General features: G+C 42.3%; 1 protein-coding gene across 2 annotated transcripts in view; it reads left to right on the top strand.

Moving 5' to 3' along the window:
- Positions 1–25,557, top strand: part of cep128 (centrosomal protein 128) — an 82,403-nt gene that overhangs the window by 14,944 nt on the left and 41,902 nt on the right. Inside the window, exons 9-17 of one of the 2 annotated variants that reach the window (XM_078173694.1) lie at positions 3,818–3,892; positions 4,063–4,201; positions 6,923–7,062; positions 10,195–10,266; positions 11,151–11,336; positions 17,043–17,231; positions 18,038–18,499; positions 21,444–21,608; positions 25,289–25,453. In XM_078173694.1, coding sequence (XP_078029820.1) covers positions 3,818–3,892; positions 4,063–4,201; positions 6,923–7,062; positions 10,195–10,266; positions 11,151–11,336; positions 17,043–17,231; positions 18,038–18,499; positions 21,444–21,608; positions 25,289–25,453 — 1,593 coding nt within the window. The remainder of the gene's footprint in view (positions 1–3,817; positions 3,893–4,062; positions 4,202–6,922; positions 7,063–10,194; positions 10,267–11,150; positions 11,337–17,042; positions 17,232–18,037; positions 18,500–21,443; positions 21,609–25,288; positions 25,454–25,557) is intronic. The other variant, XM_078173695.1, reaches the window with a different exon arrangement.

Genomic DNA, 25,557 nt, shown 5'->3' with positions numbered 1-25,557 from the left:
CTTTCTCTGGGCAGCTCAGACTCACCCTGGCTCTGGGTCTACAGCTGCCTCTAACAGAGAGCAGCATGAAAGCGAGAAGTGCTCACTCAACAACTTCATCTTGGGACCAAAACCTCCCCAGAAACACACCGCACACTGACTGGCAAAAAAAAAAAAACGGAAGTAAATGACTGAGGGGTCTCCAACTGATGATTCAAATTTTCAACTTTCAGGGAACAGCCCTGTTAAAATCTTCATTGTTTACTTTGTGAACCACCAGGAGGGAGGAAGAATTGGTGCTTGTGTGTTGCTTTCCTACTTTACTCGTGGAGACTTCGCTCTGCCCTGCTTGTGTCTGTCTCCAACTTTTGTGTTGGCTGTTTGATCATGAAGATGCAAGTGACGATGCACTTGCCCGCAGTTGGATCAAAACCTGTCCTCCTGCACTTCTCAGGTGGTCCAGATACAACTTTTAATGTCTCTACATCAAGCCAGCCGTCACTCGCATCCACGTGGTCAAACCAGCCGCTGCTGAAATTGGATTGCCCCCATATTCAGACATTTATGGTTAAATACACATATAAAAATAAGAGAAATTGGATTATATTCACAAAAAGTAGGAAACATGTTACCTGTGTTCGTTATAAATTTGGAAATCTCAATAAATTGGCAAGAAAATTGCTTTATTATTTGGTTTTGGAAATGAATCTTGACAGTGATTACATTTCATTTAAAGGTATACCCATTTTCGGAACCCATCGGCTGTATTCGGCATCTGACTTCCGGCAGACGGCGATACAGCCTCTGGGGGCAGACCCCTGATTTTTTGGCATTCCAGTTTGATTTGGGCGGAGGAGGCGAATTTCCATTTCCGACTTCCGCTTATATGTAAGTAAATATGCTGAACCATTGCGATGGATTCAGAGTTTGCAGTGACGCCAATTATGTTCCGCCTCGTTAGTTCACCGCACGGACCGTTTCACCTGGCAACAACTGCAGCTGGCTCAAACGTGATTGGTCAATATCATGCGGACTACAAACAGCCTACAACCGGAAACCAGGGCTGTTCCACTCTTCTTCCGGAGGCAAGATCTCCGGGGTTTGCCTACAGACTCTCTGATTGTAGAGTCTGTATATAGAGACTAAGGTATACCATGCAGGTCATAAACACGCTTGCCAGTGAAAGCGACAGTAAAGCCAACCCCAGATTCACTTATTCGCTATATTTGCGTTTTTTTTCAGCACCGCGTCTTTTGATGTTTGCTGCTAATGGTCTGGCACCTTGTCGCTACTAGGGCTATAAATCACTAGGTTTATCACAATAAGATACAGTACAGGCCAAAAGTTTGGACACACCTTCTCATTCAATGCGTTTTCTTTATTTTCATGACTATTTACATTGTAGATTCTCACTGAAGGCATCAAAACTATGAATGAACACATGTGGAGTTATGTACTTAACAGAAAAAGGTGAAATAACTGAAAACATGTTTTATATTCTAGTTTCTTCAAAATAGCCACCCTTTGCTCTGATTACTGCTTTGCACACTCTTGGCATTCTCTTCATGAGCTTCAAGAGGTAGTCACCTGAAATGGTTTCCACTTCACAGGTGTGCCTTATCAGGGTTAATTAGTGGAATTTCTTGCTTTATCAATGGGGTTGAGACCATCAGTTGTGTTGTGCAGAAGTCAGGTTAATACACAGCCGACAGCCCTATTGGACAACTGTTAAAATTCATATTATGGCAAGAACCAATCAGCTAACTAAAGAAAAACGAGTGGCCATCATTACTTTAAGAAATGAAGGTCAGTCAGTCTGGAAAATTGCAAAAACTTTAAATGTGTTCCCAAGTGGAGTCACAAAAACCATCGAGCGCTACAACGAAACTGGCACACATGAGGACTGACCCAGGAAAGGAAGACCAAGAGTCACCTCTGCTTCTGAGGATAAGTTCATCCGAGTCACCAGCCTCAGAAATCGCAAATAACAGCAGCTCAGATCAGAGACCAGATGAATGCCACACAGAGTTCTAGCAGCAGACCCATCTCTAGAAAAACTGTTAAGAGGAGACTGCGCGAATCAGGCCTTCATGGTCAAATAGCTGCTAGGAAACCACTGCTAAGGAGAGGCAACAAGCAGAAGAGATTTGTTTGGGCCAAGAAACACAAGGAATGGACATTAGACCAGTGGGAATCTGTGCTTTGGTCTGATGAGTCCAATTTTGAGATCTTTGGTTCCAACCGCCGTGTCTTTGTGAGACGCAGAAAAGGTGAACAGATGGATTCCACATGCCTGGTTCCCACTGTGAAGCATGGAGGAGGAGGTGTGATGGTGTGGGGGTGTTTTGCTGGTGACACTGTTGGGGATTTATTCAAAATTGAAGGCACACTGAACCAGCATGGCTACCACAGCATCCTGCAGGGACATGCCATCCCATCCGGTTTGCGTTTAGTTGGAGGATCATTTATTTTTCAACAGGACAATGACCCCAAACACACCTCCAGGCTGTGTAAGGGCTATTTGACCAAGAAGGAGAGTGATGGAGTGCTGCGGCAGATGACCTGGCCTCCACAGTCACCGGACCTGAACCCAATCGAGATGGTTTGGGGTGAGCTGGACCGCAGAGTGAAGGCAAAGGGGCCAACAAGTGCTAAACACCTCTGGGAAATCCTTCAAGACTGTTGGAAAACCATTTCAGGTGACTACCTCTTGAAGCTCATGGAGAGAATGCCAAGAGTGTGCAAAGCAGTAATCAGAGCAAAGGGTGGCTATTTTGAAGAAACTAGAATATAAAACATGTTTTCAGTTATTTCACCTTTTTTTGTTAAGTACATAACTCCACATGTGTTCATTCATAGTTTTGATGCCTTCAGTGAGAATCTACAATGTAAATAGTCATGAAAATAAAGAAAACGCATTGAATGAGAAGGTGTGTCCAAACTTTTGGCCTGTACTGTATATCGATTCTTTGGACAATGATACGATATGTGCCGATATTAAAAGGTCTGCCACGATACATAGTTGATTCGATGTGATTTAGGGGCCTTAAGGTGAACGATACGAGACGATATCATGTGATCACCATAAAAGATAAATAACACATAAACAATATAAAGAATTGTAACCAGTTAAGTGCAGTAAAGTTTCTTTTAAATTGACTCCACTAACAAACATAACACAGGACATGGGAAAAGTTATATTCATTTTAATCCAACATATGATCTTTTTCCTAAAAAGTCAGGGCTAATTGGCTCAAAGACCTGAAGACAAACTCCTCCCAACAACCACAAGATCATTTAACAAAAGCATCAAATTTGGCTCAGCTATAACTGTCAAGGTTCATAGATAAAACAGTTGTTTTGTTGCTGGCCATTTGTTATTAGCTTAAGAACATTTCTGCTGCATAAATAAGCCTAGTGGCTATCAGAGGTTTAACTAAGTTAACAAATTACATGTATTATTTATACTTTTTTGTACTCACTGTTGGTTAAAGTCACTGCATCTCCTGACAGAACAGCTCAGTTGAATGTATGTTTTGGGGCACCTGTTCTGTCAGTGTAAAATGATGTAGTCTGGAGCTCTGGTTGGTAGCATTCATATTTTGCTGAGGCATTTACTACATCAAAACTTTTCGGTGAAAATTGAATCGAGTCCCCTCATAATTGTGCCTGAACTCAAATTGGTATTCTAAATTTGTAGATTGTAGAGTCTGCACACCTAATGATATACTGTAGTCAGTGCTCATTTACACTGTGCTCCTGCCACTTCCACATCAGCTTCCAAAACACTCCTTCATTATGTATTGTCCTGACGTTGTTATTGTTGTGCTCTCCTCAGGTGGAGCAGGAGCTGGAGAGAGCTAGAAGACTACTGGAGCAGTCTGAGGACAGCAGAGAGTCCCTTGTTCAACAGGTTTGTTTGTGTCTGTTTACCTGATTGTATATGCAGACGTACAGTAAACCTCAGGAGACAAAACAATGAACAGTGCAGCGTCTTCTAAGAGAGCTTCAGTGTGGTTGTGCCCACTGTCAGGCAGCCGGATGTCTTTCTCTGTCTCTGCTCACTCGGCTGATGATTGCCAGGTGGAGGACATGCGCAGTGAGCTGCTGAGGACGAGGAGGGAGAGGACCGAGCTTCAGAGGGCCCGGCTGGAGACTTCTCAGCCCATTGCTCAGCCACATGGCAACCACACCGACAGGGAGGAGGGGCAGCGAGGGTCAGGTACTGAATTTCAGTCTGGAATCTGGGGGCGAAGGAACGGAGCATAAACAGGAAGACAGAGAGGATTTGGATGAAGGTTAAATGCACGGGTTAAACGATTACTGTGCCAACTCTGTAACCTCAGAAATAGGAGATAAAATTGTGAGTAGCTTAGAGAAAAGTATTGGAAATCTTACCATCAATGCTTTGTGGTTTTTTTAGAATGGTATCGATTTTAGGGCATCAAGGGGCCTTAAAAGGCGGTGAACGTTTCAAAATGACAGATTCTGATAAGCTTGTGTAAAGTTCTTTATTAAACCAATATGAAATATGATTTTTCTGCAGATTTATATTATTTCACATTGATTGGATAAAAGACAGTCAAATGCTTGTGTATCAGCATGTTTGTTTATTGTGGAGAATCCTGATTCATTCACACCTCTCATCACTTCATTTATATTCAGCTGATGTCCACCAGCTGTCACGCTGCCTCAAGTGACCAAGAGAAGTGATTGACACGTGAGCCCTAATAGAGTGCTGTAGGTAAAGAGGTAGAATAAATCTCAGCGTGAGGTTAGAAAATAATTCAGAATTGACTCTGCTTAAAGGGGAGCTATCGTGCTAATTGTTAGGTTCATACTTTGTTCATATTTTGGGGTTAAACTCGAACATGTTCACATGCTTTAATGTTCAAAATACACTTTATTTTTCTCACACTGTCTCTGCTGGAACACCTGTATTCACCCTCTGTCTGAGTTGCTCTGTTTTAGTCCCTGTCTCTTTAAGACCAAAGCCTCTGATTGGTTGGCCTTTTCAGGTCTTCCCCATCTCTGCACTGTCATTGCCACAGGGGGATGACCATGGATGTATAAAGAGAACTTAATACAGCTTTGGAGGCGGAGCCCCGTTTATTCCAATGAATAGAGCAAGTACAGTAGAGACTTCGTTTCCCGAGTGGCTAATTTCAGTCGGCTGAGCCAGCTACTTCTGGTTTAGTGCTCTGCTTACTTGTATGGGGATGAAATAATTTCATCATGCAGGTCTTCTAGACTTTTGAAATGTTATCACATTGAGTAGATTCAGTTCTGAAAGTGAAACAAGTCATTCTGCAGTAGTTGTAATGCTCAAAACTCAAGTCACTCAAGTCTAGAGAAAAAAGTCTTTCTGGGCCCTATGGCATCACGTGACGGACCCGGAAGTGGTTGTGTCACAGTTTGGCTGACAATATCAATTTGACTTTTGAGACCAGCGCATTTAGTGGGGACCAGGGAATGACTGCAGCACCTTTATCCACCCTGTCTGAAACGCTCTATTTTAGCGCCTGTCTCTTTAAGCCTCCTGCCCAAAAAACGTCCAATCTGCTCTGATTAGTCAGCATTTCCGAGTCTTCCATTTCCGCATCGTCATTGCAGCCGAGGAATGAATTTAACAGAGAATAGCATCACTTTCTACTGTAAAAAATCACCAAGAAAAGCCCCTGAACCAAAATCTTCACAACCAGATATGTTTACTCAGGAATATTATCTGAATTTAAGGGGAAATAAACATCATCAGCAACCAATATTACATGTTTCCTCGACATTAGCTTGTTGTATTTACTTGTAGCGATGTATGTAATGTACTTGTAATGTACCTTGTCTCGAAAGTAGAAAACAAAATGTTGAAAATAGAGTATTCAGAACGTTCTGACGTCTGCGGTTTTTGCTCACAGGGATCACTTTCACATGTTTACCACCACAAACTTTGTTTATTGTGGTTTTTAATAAGTGGTACCGTACTGTATGATATATTCACTGACATTATGTATATTAAGGACAAGACAAACAGAACATGTGGATAAAGAAACAAAACAACATACATATTGAAGGAGCAAAGCCCCAATTGTAAAATGAAAAAAAAAAAAAAACAACAGCAAAAACATCAGGCTATCAGATATGAATTTGTAAAAATTTAAAAGGAGAATTTGCAGGGCCGGCAGAGCTGTGTTTAAGTGAGCATGTCTAATTCTTATTTTTCCTTTCTTTGGAACAGTGGGCAATTGGATTTCCTCTTATAATATGATTGAGAAAGGGATTCCATACTTTATAAACGGTCTTTGTGGAGCCCCTTAATGAGTATTCATTTTCTCTAATTTAAGAAGGTACAGTACATCTTCACTACGGCCACGTCTTATTTGAACGTCCTTTACTGTTACATTATACAGGGTGTCTGCAGGTCCTCAAAAAGTCTTCAGTTTTTATAGATATAAGGTCTTAAAGTCATTAAATAGTCTTTAACTGGAGTATGTGAGGTCTTAATTTCCACAAATATCTACTTTTAAATCTAATTTAATTCATCCATCTACTTTCAGTAAAAATGAGTTGAGATCTTATGCATGAAATTCCATGTTTCTGATGTTACAAATCATTAAATCTACCTCCGTATCTAATACTATCTTTTTACTTTATTATTGCACTTACCTGTTGGCAACATGTAGATTAATCTAACTCACTCTAATAACCACATTCCTACATATATTTTACCCCTGCAAGGGACCATGGAAGGTCTATGAAAGCATTAGATTAAAGTGTATGTTTCCTGTAGAAAGATACACCACGTGTCTTGTGTTCTCCAATCCATCAGTCACCTTAAGTTCCTTGTCACTCTATGCTCTACTTTTCTTGTCTCCACATGTAGAAATCAATTCTAAAAACACTTTGATTATGTGTCTGCATGTGTGCGTGCATGTGTTTATGTGTATAGATCGTTTGAGCCTGGAGAAAGAAGTGGCAGAGCTGCGAACACAGCTGCGCACAGCCTCAGTCCTCAGTGAGGGTGAAGAACTGAAGAGGACTCTGGACCGCAAGGAGAAGGAGAGGGTCCAACTCAGCTTACAGGTGGAGGTGTGTGTGTGTCAGTGGGTATTTATATTAAACTATGAACTTTAAACCTTTCGTCTTGTCAGCACCCAGATCTCTCTGCTCATAGGCTGTTGCTTGAACTACAAATTATACTTCCACATTCTCCCAAACCTCAGATCAACCGATAAACCTCGACAGTGCTGATCAGTCATTGTCACTGTATTACTTAATACTCACCTAAAATGTTGTCAGAAACATGTTTTAGTGAACTGTTTAGCTGTAATGTGAGATTGTTTGTGACCAGCTGGTTGCCATATTGTTTTCGTACGAGCTACCTGCATTATGTTGGCCACCAGCAGGAGCGTTCTCTGGTCCGGTGTGGTCCATTGTATTCTGGTAGTTGTAGGTTTTTTATCTCTTGAGCAAAAGTGAATGTCACAGCCCTTTTTCTGGTTTCACGTCATGTAGCAATGGTTTCAAAAGTAGTTGCAGTAGAGATGTCGATGCGGTCAACTAAGGCATTTATTTACTGATTGGGATCGGCTATCTTGAGCCTGGTCTGATCCCTACGTCAGCTGACACACTGGTGTTTTTTCTGCAGCTGTCAATAACTGTCCTTGTGTGTGTAAAAGCAGGGCTGAGCCCCTCCCAGAGCGAAACACAACACGCCATAACTGAATGCAAAATGAAGTTTATTTATGTTGTTTACCTAATTCATGTGCACTCGTTTCATTTCAGCTCAGTGTGAGATAGTATCTTGCATTGTGATTTTTGCTCATTATGGTGTTTCACTGCAGCCACGCATGACACCACAGCAAATGCAACAAAAGTCCCACCAGCAAACGGCCAGTAAGAGTAATATATTAATGTAACCCGCACAAAAGATGCACAGATAACAAAATAAAACCTCACACATTAAGAGGTAACACACTGGAGAATACTCTCTTGAAGGGGTAGAGAAGGGATGGAGGGGTTTGTGATTTTATCCTACACTAACAGTCAGACAAACAAAAAGAAACATTAAGGAACAGCTTGGATGCAGATGATTTTTTTCTTAATCTGTTGCAGAGCTATTCAGTTGTCAAGCATATACTTTGGATTGGTTTTAAGAACTTTAAAGTATTTGATGTTTGCACTGTGCAGCTGTATTATCTAGGAAAATAAAATAGTATTGAATCAGGACTCTGTACTGACAGATACTTAATATTAAATGACTGATTGGAATCGGGGCCAAAAAACTTGATCAGAAAATCCCTAATTTGTAGATATGTATTTAAAGACCATCTCTCCAGCAGTGAAATACTCCTTTAAGCCCCATTCGCATGGTACTAGTATTACCGGGAGACCTCCAGTAATTGCTCATGCTGATGTCGTCTGTGATCTCAGTCCAATGCAAATCTGCACGTCCGTAATTTGTAGAGTAAAAATTCCAGTGCAAATTACCTCCCATAATTCGCCAACACAGACGTCATAAGATAATACTGATCCAGTGCGAACTGACATCTCTGTGATTTTGGGCCGTATTCAGGTCTTTTGTTTTCTATGGAGGCTGTGTTGGAAATTATAATTGAAAGTTTTTACAGCATTTTGGTGCAGGAGGCTCATCTCGTTACACAGCATGGAGACCCATTCACAAAAAGAGCAAGCTCAAATCTCAAAAGATGATGAGATAGATGACGTGTGACAATGTTTGGCAGAATCTTCTCTGTGTGTTTAACCTACATTTGAAAAAGAAAAATGGATGTTAACACTGTACGTCACTGTGAGCAGTGCTGTGTGAGTCTTTGTTGTGCAGAGTGGAGATACACATGACTGTACGCATCATATCCACGGGGATACTGTCAGTAAATTCAAGTGAAATACAGACTTTGCTTATCCCATGCGAATGTGCAAAAACTCAGACGTAGAGGGTGTAATTTCTAAATCACATGAGCTCCATTGGTAATACCAGTCCCGTGCGAATACAGCTCCAGACATCTATCTGCCTGTCTTTGCTGTATACCCTAACGAATAAATACACTGAGGATTTCTCAGCTGGAGTGAAGGCGAACACAACAGGAGCATGCTTTTTGACTTTGCCTGTGTTGGCCTCTCCACCCTGAGCGGGGTTATTTCAGTTTGTCGGGTGCCTCTCATCCGTGGTCGCATCCTCCGCCAGCTCGATGCCACTTGATCCTCTTAAAATCGTCAGATGAAGTGACAGTTGGAATAGGAGATCAGAAGTCAACCAGCAGTCATTTATCCGTCTCAAACTGGTGCGATGTGTCACTTCCATCACTGTAACAAGATGTAAAAAAAAACTGTAGGAGAAAAAAAACAAATTCCCTTGCTAAGCAGGGGTATTCAAGGCTATGGTGGGTATCAATAAAATGTTAGTAGGAATAGCTGCACTTAAAGCATTGGCACATTCCTCTAATCTCTGATGTTTCTTTCACCAAAAATGTGTTTAAACTCCCACGCTTCCCCTATCGCCGAGTAGGTGTTAAAAGATGAAGTGGGTGTTTGCATGTATCACCTGGGGCGTCTCTTATGGTTTTTATGTCTAGATCAAAATAGACGTTGGAAATGTTTCATTTTAACGGTAAATGAGCAAAACTGAAGTATAATGAGGAGAATAGGGTGGAAGATTCAATTTCTCAGTGACTGAATTTATACAGTCTAATAGGCCTATGACTAATCAGTCTATGACTAATTACTCCTAACTGGCAGTCTCATTCTGTATAAACACCTCAACAGCACCAGGCTAACCTTACTCGCCCTTTACTTAAGACTTCAATCAAACTCAAACTCAAACTGTGATTTTCACGTGGATATGAACTTAATCCAGTGCAACTCTGCTGTCAGACTACTTTTCAGACCAGCCATGCAGATAATCCAATTGTAGGCAGCATGTAAACACAGTCTCAACCTTTCTGTTTTTGCCCTTTGTCCTCGTCTTTGCTCGCTGTTCCCGCCCTTTACTGTTGATCTTTTCTTAAAATCTCATACCTTTTTTCCTTTTTTACTTCCCTCTGTCTTTTTCTCATTTTCCTTGCCTCAATTGCTCCAAACCCCTTCCTCTTCACTCCTGTGTCTCCCTTTCTCCTGCCTCTCTGTCCTTTTCCTCCCATTAGCAGTAGTAGTCGTCACACAAACACACACACACTCTTGACCTTTCTCTGTTCTGTATTCCAGGAATTGTCATCAGACCTGGCGCGGCGGGAGCAACAGCAGCTACGAATGCTGGAACAGCTGAAGGAGATGCAGGTATTTTTATACTGGTTAGTGCGTCACACTAGCTTCTTTTACATCGCCTCTTCAAGGTGGGAATATTACACCATTATGCCACCTTACTGTGTTGTATATAAGGTACGATCGCAGAATGTGGGGACAGAGTTGTCTTAACTCAGAGTCGGGAACGGAGGTTGTGATAGCACGGACATGACGTCTGTATTAGAGGTTGACTGATAGTTGATTTTTAATGGCCGAAATAATGATGATAATTTTGAGTTTGGAAAAAAGTAGCTGTTAGCAGTTAGCAGCTAACTCAAAGAAGAAGAACAGTGGCTAGAATTTTCCACAAATAGGGAAAACAATGAGGCGTCTTACCCTCTGAGCAGAGGACGAGATTAGCCGCCATATAACAGGGACAGTAAATTATTGTTATTGCCATGTCATGCTGTTGTTATTGTTTATAAAGTGCTGTAGACGTGTATATTATATGTCACAAAAGAGGCCCACAAAGTCGTGTTCCATGTCACGCCTTTTTTGATTCCACAATGCCAGGATGCCGTCTAAAATTACACACAGGACTGGAATGGAGTCATGAAGAACCTACTTCTTTGCTGCCCTGTAGTGTGACTTACGTGTAAAAAGGTCTACAGTAATTCATAGCAGATAGGTAATTTGCATCAAGGACTCTAAACAAGGGTTGCTTGTTCTAGTGGCAGATTTAAATTGGAATCATGCTGTGTGTAGCGCCTTACTCTGGACCACAAGTTCATGAAATTACAACGTCAAGACACTGAGAACACTGCGGTAATAAGATCTTTCAGAATTAGGCCTGTTAGACATTTTAGGTAAAAAACAAAACAAAACACTGATTCAGATTCTAAAGAATGAACATACACTTTATTTATGAATTCACTCAGAGCCGAGGGCAGGCAGAGAGGAGGGAGACAGAGGCGTTACTCCAGGAGAGCACGAGGAGCAGAGATGAATTGAAGACCAGGGCCCAAGAGGCCGTGCGCCAGTGGAGGGCAAAGTGCAGGAGGCTGCAGAAGGAGCTGGAGGAGGAGAGGGCCCAGGCTCAATTCCATACCAACAAGGCCTCGCAGGTCAGTGGACGCAGATGCATTCATTACATGACTTTTGAAACCACAGACTACAGTTGCAGCTGTGGCTAAGTAACTGCTGATCTTTGTAATGTTGGAAAAACGTACATCTTAGCAACTCGTTGAGTGGAGTGGACCCAACTGCCCCAGGTCAAGGTATCACTAATGCAAGGAGTAGGATTGTAAAACTACATTTGAAGCCAGAAAAATAACCATTACTACGTCCTTTAAAGTAGGGCTGGGCAAAATATTAATATTATGTTGATATCGTAATATGAAACTAGATATCATCTTAGATTTTGTAAGTCTTAATATTCTAGTCTTGTCTTTCTCTGGTATTAAAGGCTGCATTACAGTAAAGTGATTTCAAATCCTGAATTTACCTGACTTCTACAATTTGTCTTCACCCACTTAGTCATCACATCCACACTACTAATGATTACATATTAAAAATCTGAAAATAGTCTGTGTCAGCACCAATAGCGAGTGCTACAATATGTGCGCAATATCGATATCGAGGTATTTGGTCAAAAATATGGTGACATTTGATTTTCTCAGCATGCACAGCCCCATTTTAAAGAGATAGTCCAGCCTTTTTACACATAACGATAGGTTTAATCATCTCAAGAGCACGACACAGCCTGTAAAAACAGTTTTAATAGCTTTCCAAAGTTTGGAAAAAGAAACCTGAAGCTGTCATCAAGGTTATTTCAGCTTGGCCTTGAGGCTCAAATAAATTAACATTAAGTCTGAGTTACAATTTGGAGGTTCTAGGAGGCCTCTAGGAAGCAGGGGAGATCTAATAAATGGTGCTGTTGAGCTGCATTATGGGAAATGGAGGGTTTTGGGACTTTGACAGGTACAAGGGACTTACAGTTAAGAGATCTCTGCCTTTGCTGCTTCAATTTTATGATTCCTCTTTTCATCTTTCACTAGAGTGTCTCTTTAAAGCAACATTTTGCATCAAATTATTTGGATCATGGGTGCAAGAGCTGCACCTACAGACAGATTTCTGTTAAAAGGGAGTCATTTTTCATCCTTCACAGGCTGTTAATTTTTACCACCAATGCAAAAACAGATTTTACTCGTATTATTTGCTTCAAATTTGCTCCAAAGTATGCACATTCAAAGTGGTGCGATGTGTATGTTTGGGGCTTTTATTGTGAAGGGCAAAACAGAAGGAGTGAGGTGATAATGTACTGCTGTTAATCATGTAGGAAGCAGGAAAATTTTGGCCGTCTTGGTTAGGGCTACGGAGTCTCCATGTGACTTTTTTAAGCCTGCCTTTTTTTTAAGTTCCAACGTTAAGTCAGGGAAATCTTTCTCACAAGCACCAATGCTAGACGTCCAGTCTGTTTATGATAGGTTGGGTTTATTAAAAGTTAAATCCACTCTGACACTATTCATACTGGCAAAGAAGTTGCAGGGTTCCTGGAAAAGCTGGTAAATTAGACAAACTGTTTTCAAGGCCTGGAAATACTTTAAAATTAACAGAACGTTCTGAAAGAGTTTTGAATGTACATTGTTTTGGCTGTTGTTTAAAATGTGTTCATAAAAATGCCAAGACTTGTCAGGAATATCGAATTTGTGAGCAAAGATAGCAAGCACCAAAAGTTTGCTTAACCAGAAATACCTGTGTGTTTATAGGCCCACCCATTTTAAAATACTTAAATTAAGTCATGGAAAATGGGTGAAATAATATTGAAACATTTTTAAAGAATTGGTTGGTAAAACGTGTGGGAACCTTGAAGTTGCCATTCTCCTACTGAAAAAGTTTGTCCCATGGTGTAGAGAGCGTTGTTTATGAGGTATTTGGTGGTAAGGCCTCTGAGCAGCCTACATGGAACACTGTACAATAAAGAAACTTGTGCAGTTGGTAGACAAGCAAAACAATTGTTATTACTTTGAATTAGTTAGAGATGAAGAAGTGCTGTGTCTGTTCTCAGGGTAGTCAGGATACCAATCAAAAGCTCTTAGTAGTCAGCTGCTGATTTTGTTCCTGTTGGCAATAGTCGTTCTGTTCGGCTTATCTTTGAACAAAGTGAAAGCCCTCAGTTGTTGCACAGAATCCAGCAAAAGTTTACCAGACTGTGGTAAATCTCACTGCAGCTTATTGACTAGGTATCAGTTGGCACTGGTGGGCAATTGCAGCCCAAATACATCAACTCCACTCATCAGCTCCCAGCAGCCCTGTCTCAAACGATCCGGATAGTGCTGCCACTGCTGCTGCTGCTGCTGCTGCTGCCGGCTGGGCTAACAGCTAGCCAGCTGGCAGCTCTGTCAACAACAACTGACTGTCTTTGTTGCATTTTCTGAGCAGTGGACTCTGGCTCGTGCATACCTGCTTTGACTTTGACAGTGTGTTCTAAAATTTGAAGTAATCAATAATGTCCGGGCTGAAATGCATTTCTCAGCTCCAGTAGTGGAGTGATTTGTGGCGACGCCCCAGGCGGACAGAATAAAACAAAACTTATCTCAGCCCAACTCTCCCTGTAGTCCTGCAAACCATGGTGGAAGTGGGATTCACAGTGTATTGTCAAGTGCTGTGAACATTATGAACACACGACACCAAAAATGTACACTCTGTTGCTCAGATTTTAAATGTATTAGCACCTCTGTGTTTCTAAGCAATGATCCTCCCTCTTTTGTTGCATTAAAGTATATAGGACATTCAAGTTTAAATCTCGTTTTAGAGAAAATAAATCAGCACCCTCCTATCACAGGGGAAATACACATGTTAAAATATTTATGAGTTTTTCCTGGTCCAGTTCTTTCATGTTCTTTCATAGCAGAAATGGACTGGAAAATCAGCAAGCAGCACCTTCTGTACCTTTAATGATTGTAAAGAGGAGATATAAATAAATATCTCTTGCAATCCATATTGTACGCCACATGCAGTGCTCTTGTGATGATGAGAAGGAAACTGGACTACACACCAATACAAATTATACATGATGAGAAATGTTCTGCCGTTTTTATTGTTGCTTTTCAACCCAAACAAAACAAAATGGTTTGATATTTATGCATGCTTTTCTCTGTTCATTTTTATTCATACTTTATCTGTTGAGAAAAGAGGGTTTAGTATCAAAGTCAGATTAAACAGTTTAGTCAACAGAGGAAAATGATGGCTTTGTACATTTCTGTAAACCACAGATACGTTATATTTGTACGTTTCACACGTATTATATAAACATTCTAAAATGACTACGCTCTGACTACAAGTTTATCAGCTGACTTTGTCACTGGAACATCAATACCGATTTTTAGCAACACATGGTGGCATTTCCAGCTGTGATTGTGCCACCAAAAGCAGCTTTTTCTTAGCGAGACATTACTAGCATTACTAGCTGCGATTAAACCACTAAAAACATGTTTTTTAGTGAGACAACAGTGGCATTTCCGGCCTTGATTGTGCCACCAAAAGCAGCTATTTCTTAGTGAGACATAGGCTGCATTTCCAGCAGCAGTTGTGCCACCAGAATCAGGTGTTTTTAGCAAGTCATGGGCAGCATTTCTAGTTGCGTTTGTGCCACTAAAAGCATGTTTTTTAGTGAGATGTTGGTTGTTTTTAATGGAGACATGAGTGGCATCTCCAGCCATGATTATGCCACCAAAACTGGGTGTTTGTTAGTGAGACTTTGGCGGTATTTCTAGCTTTTATTGTGCCGCCAGTAGCGGGTGTTTTTTAGCGAGACATGAGCGGCATTGTCAGCCATGACTGTGCCTCCAAAACTGGGTGTTTATAAGTGAGACATTGGCAGCACTTCTAGCTGTTACTGTGCCACCAAAAGCGTTTTTTTTAAATCAAGTCAAAGATGGCATTCCTGACCTTGATTGTGCCACCAGAAGTGGGTGTTTTTTTAGCAAGACATAGGCAGCATTTCTAGCTGCGTTTAAGCCACTATAAGCATGTTTTTTAGTGAGACATCAGTAGCATTTCAAGCCTTTATTGTGCCATCAAAAGCAGGTGTTTTTAAGGGAGACATGAGCAGCATCTCCAGCCATGCTTATGCCACCAAAACTGGGTGTTTGTTAGTGAGACTTTGGCGGTATTTCTAGCTTTTATTGTGCCGCCAGTAGCGGGTGTTTTTAAGCGAGACATGAGTGAAATTGTTAGCCATGATTGTGCCACCAAAACTGGGTGTTTGTAAGTGAGACATTGGCAGCACTCCTAGCTGTTATTGTGCCACCAAAAGCGTTGTTTTAATCAAATCATAGGTGGCATTCCTGACCTTAATTGTGCCACCAGAAGCGGGTGTTTTTTAGCAAGACATAGGCAGCATTTCTAGCTGCGATTGAACCACTTAAGGCGTGTCTTTTAGTGAGACATCAGTGGTATTTCCAGCCTTTATTGTGCAGTCAAAAGTGGGTGTTTTTAAGGGAGACATGAGCAGCATCTCCAGCCATGATTATGCCACCAAAACTGGGTGTTTGTTAGTGAGACATTGGCGGTATTTCTAGCTTTTATTGTGCCACCAGCAATGGGTGATTTTTAGTGAGAAAGGTGGCATTTCCTGTCGTGATTGTGCCATTAAAAGCTGGTGTTTTTTAAGGAGAAATAGGTGGCATTTCTAGCTTTTATTATGCAATCAAAAGCTGGTGTTTTTTAGGGAGACAAAGGCGGAATTTCCAGCTTTGAGACTGCCACCAGAAGTGGGTGTTTTTTTTTGCAAGAAAGATGGCATTTCCATATTTTTTGGTATTTTTTGGGAGATATTGGCAGTATTTACAACTTTGATTGTGCCACCAAAAGCAGCCTTTTTTTAGCGAGACATCAGCTGCATTTCCAGCGCCGATTGTGCCACCAAAAGTGGGTGATATAAGCCAAAACATGATCCTTTCCTAAGCGTAACCAAGTGTTTTTTGTGCCTAAACAAAACCACAGGTTAACTCCAGTGTTGTTGAAACATAAAGAAACTTCGAGTTTGAACATATCGGCTCCATAATGACATACAGATGTTACATATCTGCAGTTTGCACAAACATAAAATGCCAACATTTATGCTGGTGATTGGGAAGGGTTAAAACTCTTGAATAATGCACTCTGAATGAACTTAATAATAATATAACCAAACATGAAATCAAGCATTTTGAGTACCCTTACATGATATGTTACAGCGGTTGTGCTTAGTTGAATAATTAACGGCTGACAATTATTATTAGATTGAAAGTCACCTCCCATTGATTTACATTCCATTTGAACTGAGTGAGTCACCTCCAAACTCAGTCAGCAGCCTCGCACCTCACACACAGACAGACAGACAGACTCCCACCTGGCATACTCGACGTGACGCGAATTAATTACAAAATCATTTCTGCCCCCTTAATGAATTAGGGGAGAGAATCAAGTGCTCAATTAAATGATTAGGTTCTGAGCTACAGCAAAGTCTTTGCAAATTCTAGTCAAAGCCAGAGTATTAGAAGCAATCTGCCTTGAACAGACCTGACCATTGTCCCTTATCAGGGAGCTGAGTGCTAGCATTTTCCTATCAGTGCAAGAGCTGGTACTGCATATGTTTCTCTGCCTCTGTCTCTCTGTCACTCTTTCTCCTGCTCTCATCATTATTGTTAGAGCCCTTTTTTGTACACCATCTTCCGCCTCCTCTTCATTTGTCATTCTTCATTTCCCTTCTCCTCTCCTCTCCTCTCCTCCCTCTTCCCCGCTCTCTCTTTCTCTCTTTTGCTCCCGCTTTCTCTTCCTCCCTCCAGGCAGCCAGGGAAAAGGAGAGCTCTCAGGCCCAGCTGAAGGCGCTGAGCCAGCAGACTGAGGCGGCCCGCAGGGAGCTCGCTGAAATCTTAGGCCGCTTGGTCCAGCGCGAGGAAGAACTCCACCGCAAGGACGTGGAGCTGTCTGAGACCCGCCAGCGCCAGTTGTCACTGGAGCAGGAAATCCGGGAGGTACGGGGTCGAGCATCCAGAAAACGAAAATATCTTTCAAGTCACAAGGGACACAAAAAATTCAATGTTATTTATTTCACTTATAGGACTGTAGACTGTGGGGCAACATTCAGTAAACTTCATCCTTCCTAACATTTGAATCAGGCTATCTACGAGTGTAGTTTATTGATTCGAGACCAGTTTAACTCACCTTTTAAAAATGACAGCAGTCAGCAGAGAGGTTGAATCAGACAGTATCACACTCCCACCATGAAGTACGCTGCTGGGTGTCATGTAATGATGACACCTTTGGTTGTCAGCAAGCACTGAAGTTATGCAGAGGTAGATGTAAATCAATTCTCTTTTGCAAAATGCTCGTTTAGTAGTTACAGTGACATTACACTAGGATTTTTGTACCAGGATTTCTCTCAGAAAGGTCGTTAGGCCAAGTAGAAAATATCTTTTCTAGGGGTTTAATGGTACACGAAATTTTAGCGCTGTACACAACTCAGAATTATGTCAGTCAAATCAGATTTGGCTGTTCAATACCAGCATTTGACTGTTTGTTCTTGCAGATGTTGTTATGTTTCCAACTGAGCCACCCCACTGTAACACTGTAAAAACATCTTAAAATTACATTAGAAAAGAAACCCTGTGTACAAATCCCAATCAAACCACAGACACGGCTGAAATTTTGATTTAATTCTGTTGGCAGACTAATGTGTCATGATCAGTTTGAGGAGTTGTTAAAGTAAAGGCATAATTAAACCTCAGCCACAGAGTCATTAAGAGAGCTTTGATCAGATGCTAACAGATCCTAACCCTAGGTGAGGGAGGCCTCGGCTGCCCTGGAGGAGGAGACTCTGCGTCTGGCCACCATCCAGACAAGACTGAAGGAAGAGAACCAGAGGCTGGAAGAACAAGCTGACAGCCGAGCCCGTCGCTGTCAGAGAGACCAGGACACGCAGGCTGAGCTCCAGGCCGCTCTAAAGCAGATGACCTCAGCCCATGCTCAGCTCATCCAGCAGTTAGCTGAGGAGGAGAGCTCCAAGAAGAAGCTCCAGAAGGGCTCCATGGAGCTACAGGCCAAGCTGACAGCAGTGCAGGAGGAGCGGGCCGCGCTGGGGCAGCAGCTGCATCTCGAGAGAGAGGTGCATCAGAAAGAACTGGACAACACGAAGGCGATGATAGAGGAGAGCAGGACGAAGAAGTATCGTGAAGTGCAGGACATGCTAAAGCTCTGCCGGGAGGAGCGGGATGAATTACAGGCGCGCCTGAAGGAGGTTAAGGTAAGGCCTTTTTATTAATATGCCCAAAGTATTTTATTCCATATGAAAATGTGCATCTTGGGAAATACACTTATTCACTTTTTTGCAGGATGATACCTGCTGTCATGTCTCTACAGTAAATGGGTAGCTAAAGCCAGCAGCTGGTTAGCTTAGCTTAGCTTAATTAAAAGACTGGAATCAGTTTGACTGTGTCCAAAGGTAACGAAGCTAGAAACTTCCTGTGCGCAACTCTACCCTGCTCAGTACGGCCCACTTTATAATGTGTAGCATGATTGATGTGGATATGCACAGGCTCTTTTTATGTGTCATGGCTCATGGGCTGCTTTCATCCTGTTTTATATTGGTTAATTTGCAATCACACGCACCACTAACAGACTGAGAGAGACCCGCTGCTGCAGACAGCGCCATGATCCAACTTCTGGGAAGGGGCTACAATTACATACATACATACAGAAACACTCACTGTGTACATTTAGAAGAACACAGGACATTAATTAACACTGGGATGTTGTTACCTGCGGGCAGAGCCAGGCTAGGTGTTTTCATTTGTTATGCTAAGCTAAGCTAACTGGCTGCTGGATGTGCCGACATATTTATCACACAGACATTAAAGGGGTATCAATTAGGAATGTCACGATTAGGACATTGATTTTTCTTCCTGGTAATAAACTGGTGATAACACGTGTTCCTGATTACACCAGACATTTTACAGAAAAGGTTATTTGTCGATGACACTCTTGTATCTGTAGAGCGTTTACTTAAATCTTTCTCTCTGAACAGTACATTATTTCTTTTGGCCGCAACTCGGCTTCCTCTTCCTCTTCCTCTTCCTCTTCGTCTGCCTCTTCTCTTACGGAGTACGCTCTCCACCTGAGGATGACCGCTTCTTCCTCCATTATCCTCTTCTTTCTTCGACATTCAGGTTGTAGTCACCCTGGTAGCGCAGGTCTGTGAATGTTGCCTTGTGTATAAGGTCCAAGTTTTCCTCTGGCCGAGCTCACTGTGGTCACACCATCGACACTTCGGAGAGAAGTATTGATTGCGTGACCGTAATCAGAGCTCCGTGCTGCGATTCTGCTGCTGCTGAACGAAGCAGATATTTTCAGTTTGTAGTTAGAGCATCCATCATCTGCCAAAGTATCGATTACATGCTCACTATTTTACAAAATAGAGATTTTAAAGTTGATGAAAGTGGGCACTCATATTCAAATAGGTTTTATCTATCTTTTAAAAAAGCAAAATGATGATAGGGCCAGAGGGCAAGTAATGTAAGCGGTGTATGCCTGAACACTACGGAACACGGAGTAACACCATGTAACACTGCAGCAAGTCTAGTAGCAGTTAAACTCTTTGCAAAAAATTGTATTTCCAGTGTTGTTGTATGTTGAACTCTTCCTTTAAACGTACCTAAATGCAATTCTAAAAAGCAACACTGAGCTCTAGATTATGTATTAGATGTGACACACACTCGTAATTTGTCGAATCTTGTGAGCAGTCAAGGTCATAAGCCAACCACGGAGATTCTTTGTCCTTTTCACCTAGGCATGGATCACAGAGTGGCACACTCTAATTAACATTTAGAGTATCATTGGCACGCACTTCACATTCAGCACAGGGTAACATGCCTCAGCCACTAAACATCTGGCTTATTTCCGACTCAGCGAGACACAGACAAAATCCTCATTTAGAGTAATTTTCTTCATTGGCCGGGGCTCTGTCCTCTGAGTGCGGGTGAATCGAGGATAGCTGAGCTCTTAATGGTGTGTGGTGCCCCGTGGATCCTCGTGGCCGTTCCAGAGCTCCAAGCGTGAATATTTAAACACCCCCGATATCAGACCTCAGAAGTCTCATCAAGGCAGTGCTGGAGATAGGGGACTCCACTTGACTTACTCCCCGAGTGCCCTACCCGCCTCCCTCCATTCGATATCTCCGATGATGAGCCCTCATGGGTACATTGTTTCTTAAGGGGCATGGTCCTCCCTGATATGGTTGAGTTTAGCCCATTAGCAGTGCTGAATGGCATTAATATCTGACATAGCTCATTGTAATGGTGTCATTTCTGAGCGCAGTAAGGACAAGGGCGTTTGCTGGAATGTTTTAAAGTACTAGCCTACGGGTGCTGCAGATGTCCCTAAGAAGCCCACCCAATATTCACACAGCATAGCCAGAGGCCTGTATTACGATTTTGATATAGTCAACTGTCAGAAAAAGCTTAAAATATTCTTATTTTCTTGTCCTTGTTCTCTCACTCTTGATTTCTCCTCCACTCTATCTTTCTTCTCGCTGTCTCTCTCTGTCTTAATCCCTCTCTTACTGCCTCCCTCCAGTTCTAATTTTGCATTTTCCATCTGTTTTTCTCTCTCCTCTCACTTCCAGCACTCCTGTTTTTTTATTCATTTTTTCTTTGTTTGTGTCACTCCCGTCACTCCCAGTCCTCAGTCACTTAACTGTATCTTCAGCTGTGTGTGATAATGTAATAATTGTGGATAGAGAGCTTATGTCTGAGGCTGGATTTGCCTTTAATTAAAGCTTCAGCTGGACTGAGACATGAATTAAGGACTTAGGGACATGATTTCAGTCTTGGCATTTACCCATTCTCTTGACCCATTATATGATGCTCTCTGTTTGTGTTGCACAGAATGTCATGTCAGACATGATTGTGAATTCACCCTGCACCTGTCAGATGTGACTTTAGATCTTTTACAAGTTGTTTGGGTCCACTGGCAAATTTGGCATCCTGTACATATGATCCAAGCATTTATGTCAACTTTGAAAACTTATTTGCACTGTGTAAGTATTTTTTAGCGCTTGAAAATCACAGAAGTTGAAAACTGCAACCTGCTTCATGTTGATATACTTTTGCAGCAGATAAACCCCAAGTCGCTATTATCTCAAATTACTGCCTGTGTGTATCACGGCCTTTAACACACCCATTCTCTACCAGGCAGATGCAACGTCAGACAAGGAGCTGTGTGGGGCGCTACGCATCAAGTTGGACAGGATGAAGGATGAGTGCGATAAGCTGGCAGCACAGCTGAGCACAAAAGACGAGGCACATGCACTCCTCCACAGAAAGTACCAGCTAGTCAAACAGGAACTGGATGACAAAGTAAGCCCTGCCTCCTTTGCCAGTAGTGACTAAGACGTGACACTTCCAATAAATGAGGAGTATGTATTGTCGTATCAGTGAAATACATCTATCCTCTGCAGGAGGAGGAAATATTTGTGTTTATTCTAATTAATCGTGACAAATGAAGTCCGAGGACACGTAAATAGTGAATGTGCAGACATCAGTACCGTCAGGAGCTGCTGTAGTTCCAGTTTTAACAGAACCAGGCTTTTAACTGAGTATCGAGGTTTGACACTATAACTTTGACACCTTATTTGATACCATTTACATAGCATGAGGAGAAAAACACAAGCCATTTAGCTGAAAGATAAAGATAATCACATAATATTTCTCTAGTCTAGAAAATTCACACAGCAGTCAGAAAGATATTTGGGGTTTTTGGTTTGTTTGTCTTAGAAAAAAACAATAAAAAGGGCCCTGACACACCAAGCCTACTGTCACCCGTCTGTCAGTGTCATGCTGTCTGTGAGAATCTGTGGCCTTAGTTTTTGCAGTGTATCCCACACCGTTGGCAGTATTCAGCACTTGTTGCTAGCTTTTTTTGGCCGATTCATCATGTTTAAATTGGTGTTAGAGACGGTGAAGTCTGTCAGTGAATGAAATCTCTGATTGGCAGTTCAGTTTAGTGCACAAGAAAAAAACGCAAGCGAGGACAGCAAACAAACAACTAAAGTAAAGAGGGCGTGAGATCGAGATAAACGTGTTATATTGGGTAAGAATGTTTTCTTTAGCCATTGAGCTCTTTAGCCGAAACAGTTTGTAGTTGTGTTATTGTTCGCTAGCGCACGGAAAAAATGTGCTAACTGGCAAATTAGTGTCTTGAATGGAAAGTTATTGCTTCTAGGCGCAGAACATGCCTGCTAGTTGCCTGTTGGCTGTGGTCTTTGCAGTTTGTCCAAGTGCAACTTTTTAGCCAAGACACAGGCAACATGAGGGGATGCAACAGTTGAGCTTCTTTACTACTAGTTCATTAATGTCGATTTGGTGTGTCTGGGCCTTCAAGGGGACCTGTTACAGTTTTCCTTATTTTCCGTCATATCTACAGCCCCTTTTACACTGCTAGATTTTCCGCGAATGTTGGGCCGTTTTGCTGGCAAGCTGCAAGCGTTTATACACACAGAGGCGGATTTGCGAGTTGATCTGAGGTGCCCAATTTTCTGCCTTGTAGGGTAGTCATACTGAGTCAGACCGAGGCGGCCCTCCACCACAGGAGGGGCTGTTGATGACTTGTGGGAGGAGCTGTTGATGATGCCGCACGTGCGAGCCACTGGCGGTGGAGAAACAGGAAACAGCTGATAGCAGGAATTAGCAAGCAGCTAGTAGCAAGAGGGAAACACAAACCTGACAGACACTGTAAAGATGAGCAACTGGGGAGACAAGGAATTGCGTGCCCTCCTTGCCCTCGCAAACGGAGAGGCCATTAACCGTGAGATGACAGGGACGGTGAAGAACGGGCCGATTTATGAGAGAATTGCCGCCTGACTACCTCCGCCTGACCAGCCGCGGCTTCCCTCCCACGTCACTGTTTACGTCACACGCTGAGCTACATGTTTTGTTACTTGTTCACGCCCCCCATTGCCCCGAAAAAGGTACATTCTGTAAACAAAAGTAGGTAGGCGGCATTGTGCTGCACTCCCCAATTTTGTTTTTATACTGCCAATGCTGAAAAAAGACTGATTGGGCTTTCCTGCAAATTTTCACAATTGCTATCTAAAAGGGCTTATGTTAAATAAGAGGGCCCGAAAAATCAGCTGTGACCCTACATGAACCCACACACAGCTTCTGGCCAAGCCTGACCCAAGCCCAAACCATGGCAGCAGTTCTGGGCCTGATTAAAAGTTAAGGGCTAATATGTTTCTTTGCACCACCTCTCCTTCTTGTCCTTATCTTAGTAGTCTGTCATCTTATGCACAACAGGCTGTGCAGAACGGGCTGAGCCCCTTCAGTGCGTCAAGTGCGCAGGGTGATCCATGCACATCTCTCCCACTGAAGGACAGAAGGATGTACTGCCAACCATGCGCTCTCTCTCTCCCCCCCATACTCTATTATTCCATTGTTACGTCATGTTCCCTCTCTCAGTCGCACAGTCGCAGTCCCTCCCTCTTTGTCTCTCTTTCCCTGATTCAGTCCATCACAACTCCTGCCATTTACGCATGAAAACTGCCAGTGTCAGAAAAAACAAACAAAAAACAGCTAAATTGGTGAGAACCTGACCTGGTTCAAGCCCAGGGGCTATAATGACAAATTATAGCCTGATTGTCTGCCCGAGCCCCCGGTCAGGTTTGGGCAGAGAATTAAAGCTCTAGTTAAAGTGTCAGATGTTCATATTAAATGTGTCCAAAATTCCAAATAATGAGGTAAACACATGAAAGCACAAACCTCAGACTTCAGACCCTTATGAACTTTGAACTCTGTTTCTAATGTTTGTCTTTTTTTCTACTTTTTGACACAAACTGATGTCAGCTTGTGACGGATTTCTTTATATGGTCGTCTGCTCCAGGCACGCTACTGCAAGTGTTTACATTATATACAATGCTACATGTAGCTACATGCTAACGTAAGGGAAGAAGCATTTACTGGTAATTTTTTACAGTAGATGGTGCCACTATTCTCTGTTACAGTCATTCCCCGGCAGAGATGCTGAGATTAAGACCCAGATACCCTAAATGATCAGAGCAGACTGGGCTGTTTCGGGAGGGGCTCTTACAACAGGTGCTAAAATGGAGTGTCAGAGTGTGAATACAGATATTTGAGCAGAAACCGTACGAGGACAATAAAGTGTTTTTTGAGCATTAAAGTATGTAAACATGTTCTCATAGAAACCCAAGATACAAGTCTGAATAAAAAAGAATAAGCGTGATAGGTCTCCTTTAACAAATTTGCAGATCGTTATCTCCTTTGCTGGCTCAGATATAGCTGAAGCAGGAAACAACAAAAGCATATTCAAACTTAAACCTACAAGGACAGTGCTCTCTGTCACTCCCCCCTTCCTTCCTGGCATTAAGGATATCTGGTGAGGTCACATGATCAGACAAACATAATAATGGTTCGAAAGGTTAAGTGGTGCCAAATCAGCAGTATTTTTAGAGGGGTTTCATCAATATGTCCTCAGGTGTTTTACAACAGCAGATGAAGTATTGAGCCCTTACTCACTTCTCTGACAGGCCCCTGATAAGTTGTGTGGGGCTCTTTTGGGATCCATGTATTGATTTGAAATCGGCTGAATGGAGTAAAAGGGCTCTTATTAATGTAACATGGGTGGTTTATTATCCCAGAGACAGGGTAATGATCCACGGTCCCTGGGCAGCACTGATCTGTTGGTTCCTGTGCCTCGGACATATCGATCCACTGTGTCCTGGTAGGGATCCTGAAACTATTGACAGTGCAGGTCAGAGGAGGAAACTTAACCAGGTCTGTTTGTTTGAGAGGCTTTCTGATGCACAAGGTCTGTCTATTTTTCTCTCAGTGTCTTATTGAGTAAATCTTGTATTCTTGTATTAAGAAAGCCAGGATTTCTCTACTCATCTACAGAACATCTGCTGTAATCAGTGTCCTTATACTGTTGTAAGATTCAAATGACCTGAACTGAAAAAACACCAGACAGCGATCGCTAATTTGAATCCATACTACCCAGCTCAGCTCTCTCCCATCCTCCACAGGTCAGGTCAGGTGAGCGGAGACGTGCTTCAGAGTCGGAGCTTGTTAAGCTGGAGGAGAAGGTGTTGCGGATGGAAGCAGAGCAGGAGGCAGTCCTTACCTCCATGGGCGAGGAACTAGATGCAGCTTGTTGCAGCCTTGCGAAGAACGGTGAAGACAAACTACAGGTATTTTATTTGATTACAATTTAATTCTGTATTGTTTTGTTTTGATTGTTATGAACGTCTTCAAAACACACTCACAGATAGTGATATGGCATCGGCTTGTTAAT

Source organism: Epinephelus lanceolatus, chromosome 13 (genome assembly GCF_041903045.1).
Source record: "Epinephelus lanceolatus isolate andai-2023 chromosome 13, ASM4190304v1, whole genome shotgun sequence".
NCBI lineage: Eukaryota > Metazoa > Chordata > Actinopteri > Perciformes > Serranidae > Epinephelus > Epinephelus lanceolatus.
The sequence above is the reverse complement of the archived record's forward strand: the minus strand, read 5'-3'. Positions and strand labels throughout refer to the sequence as shown.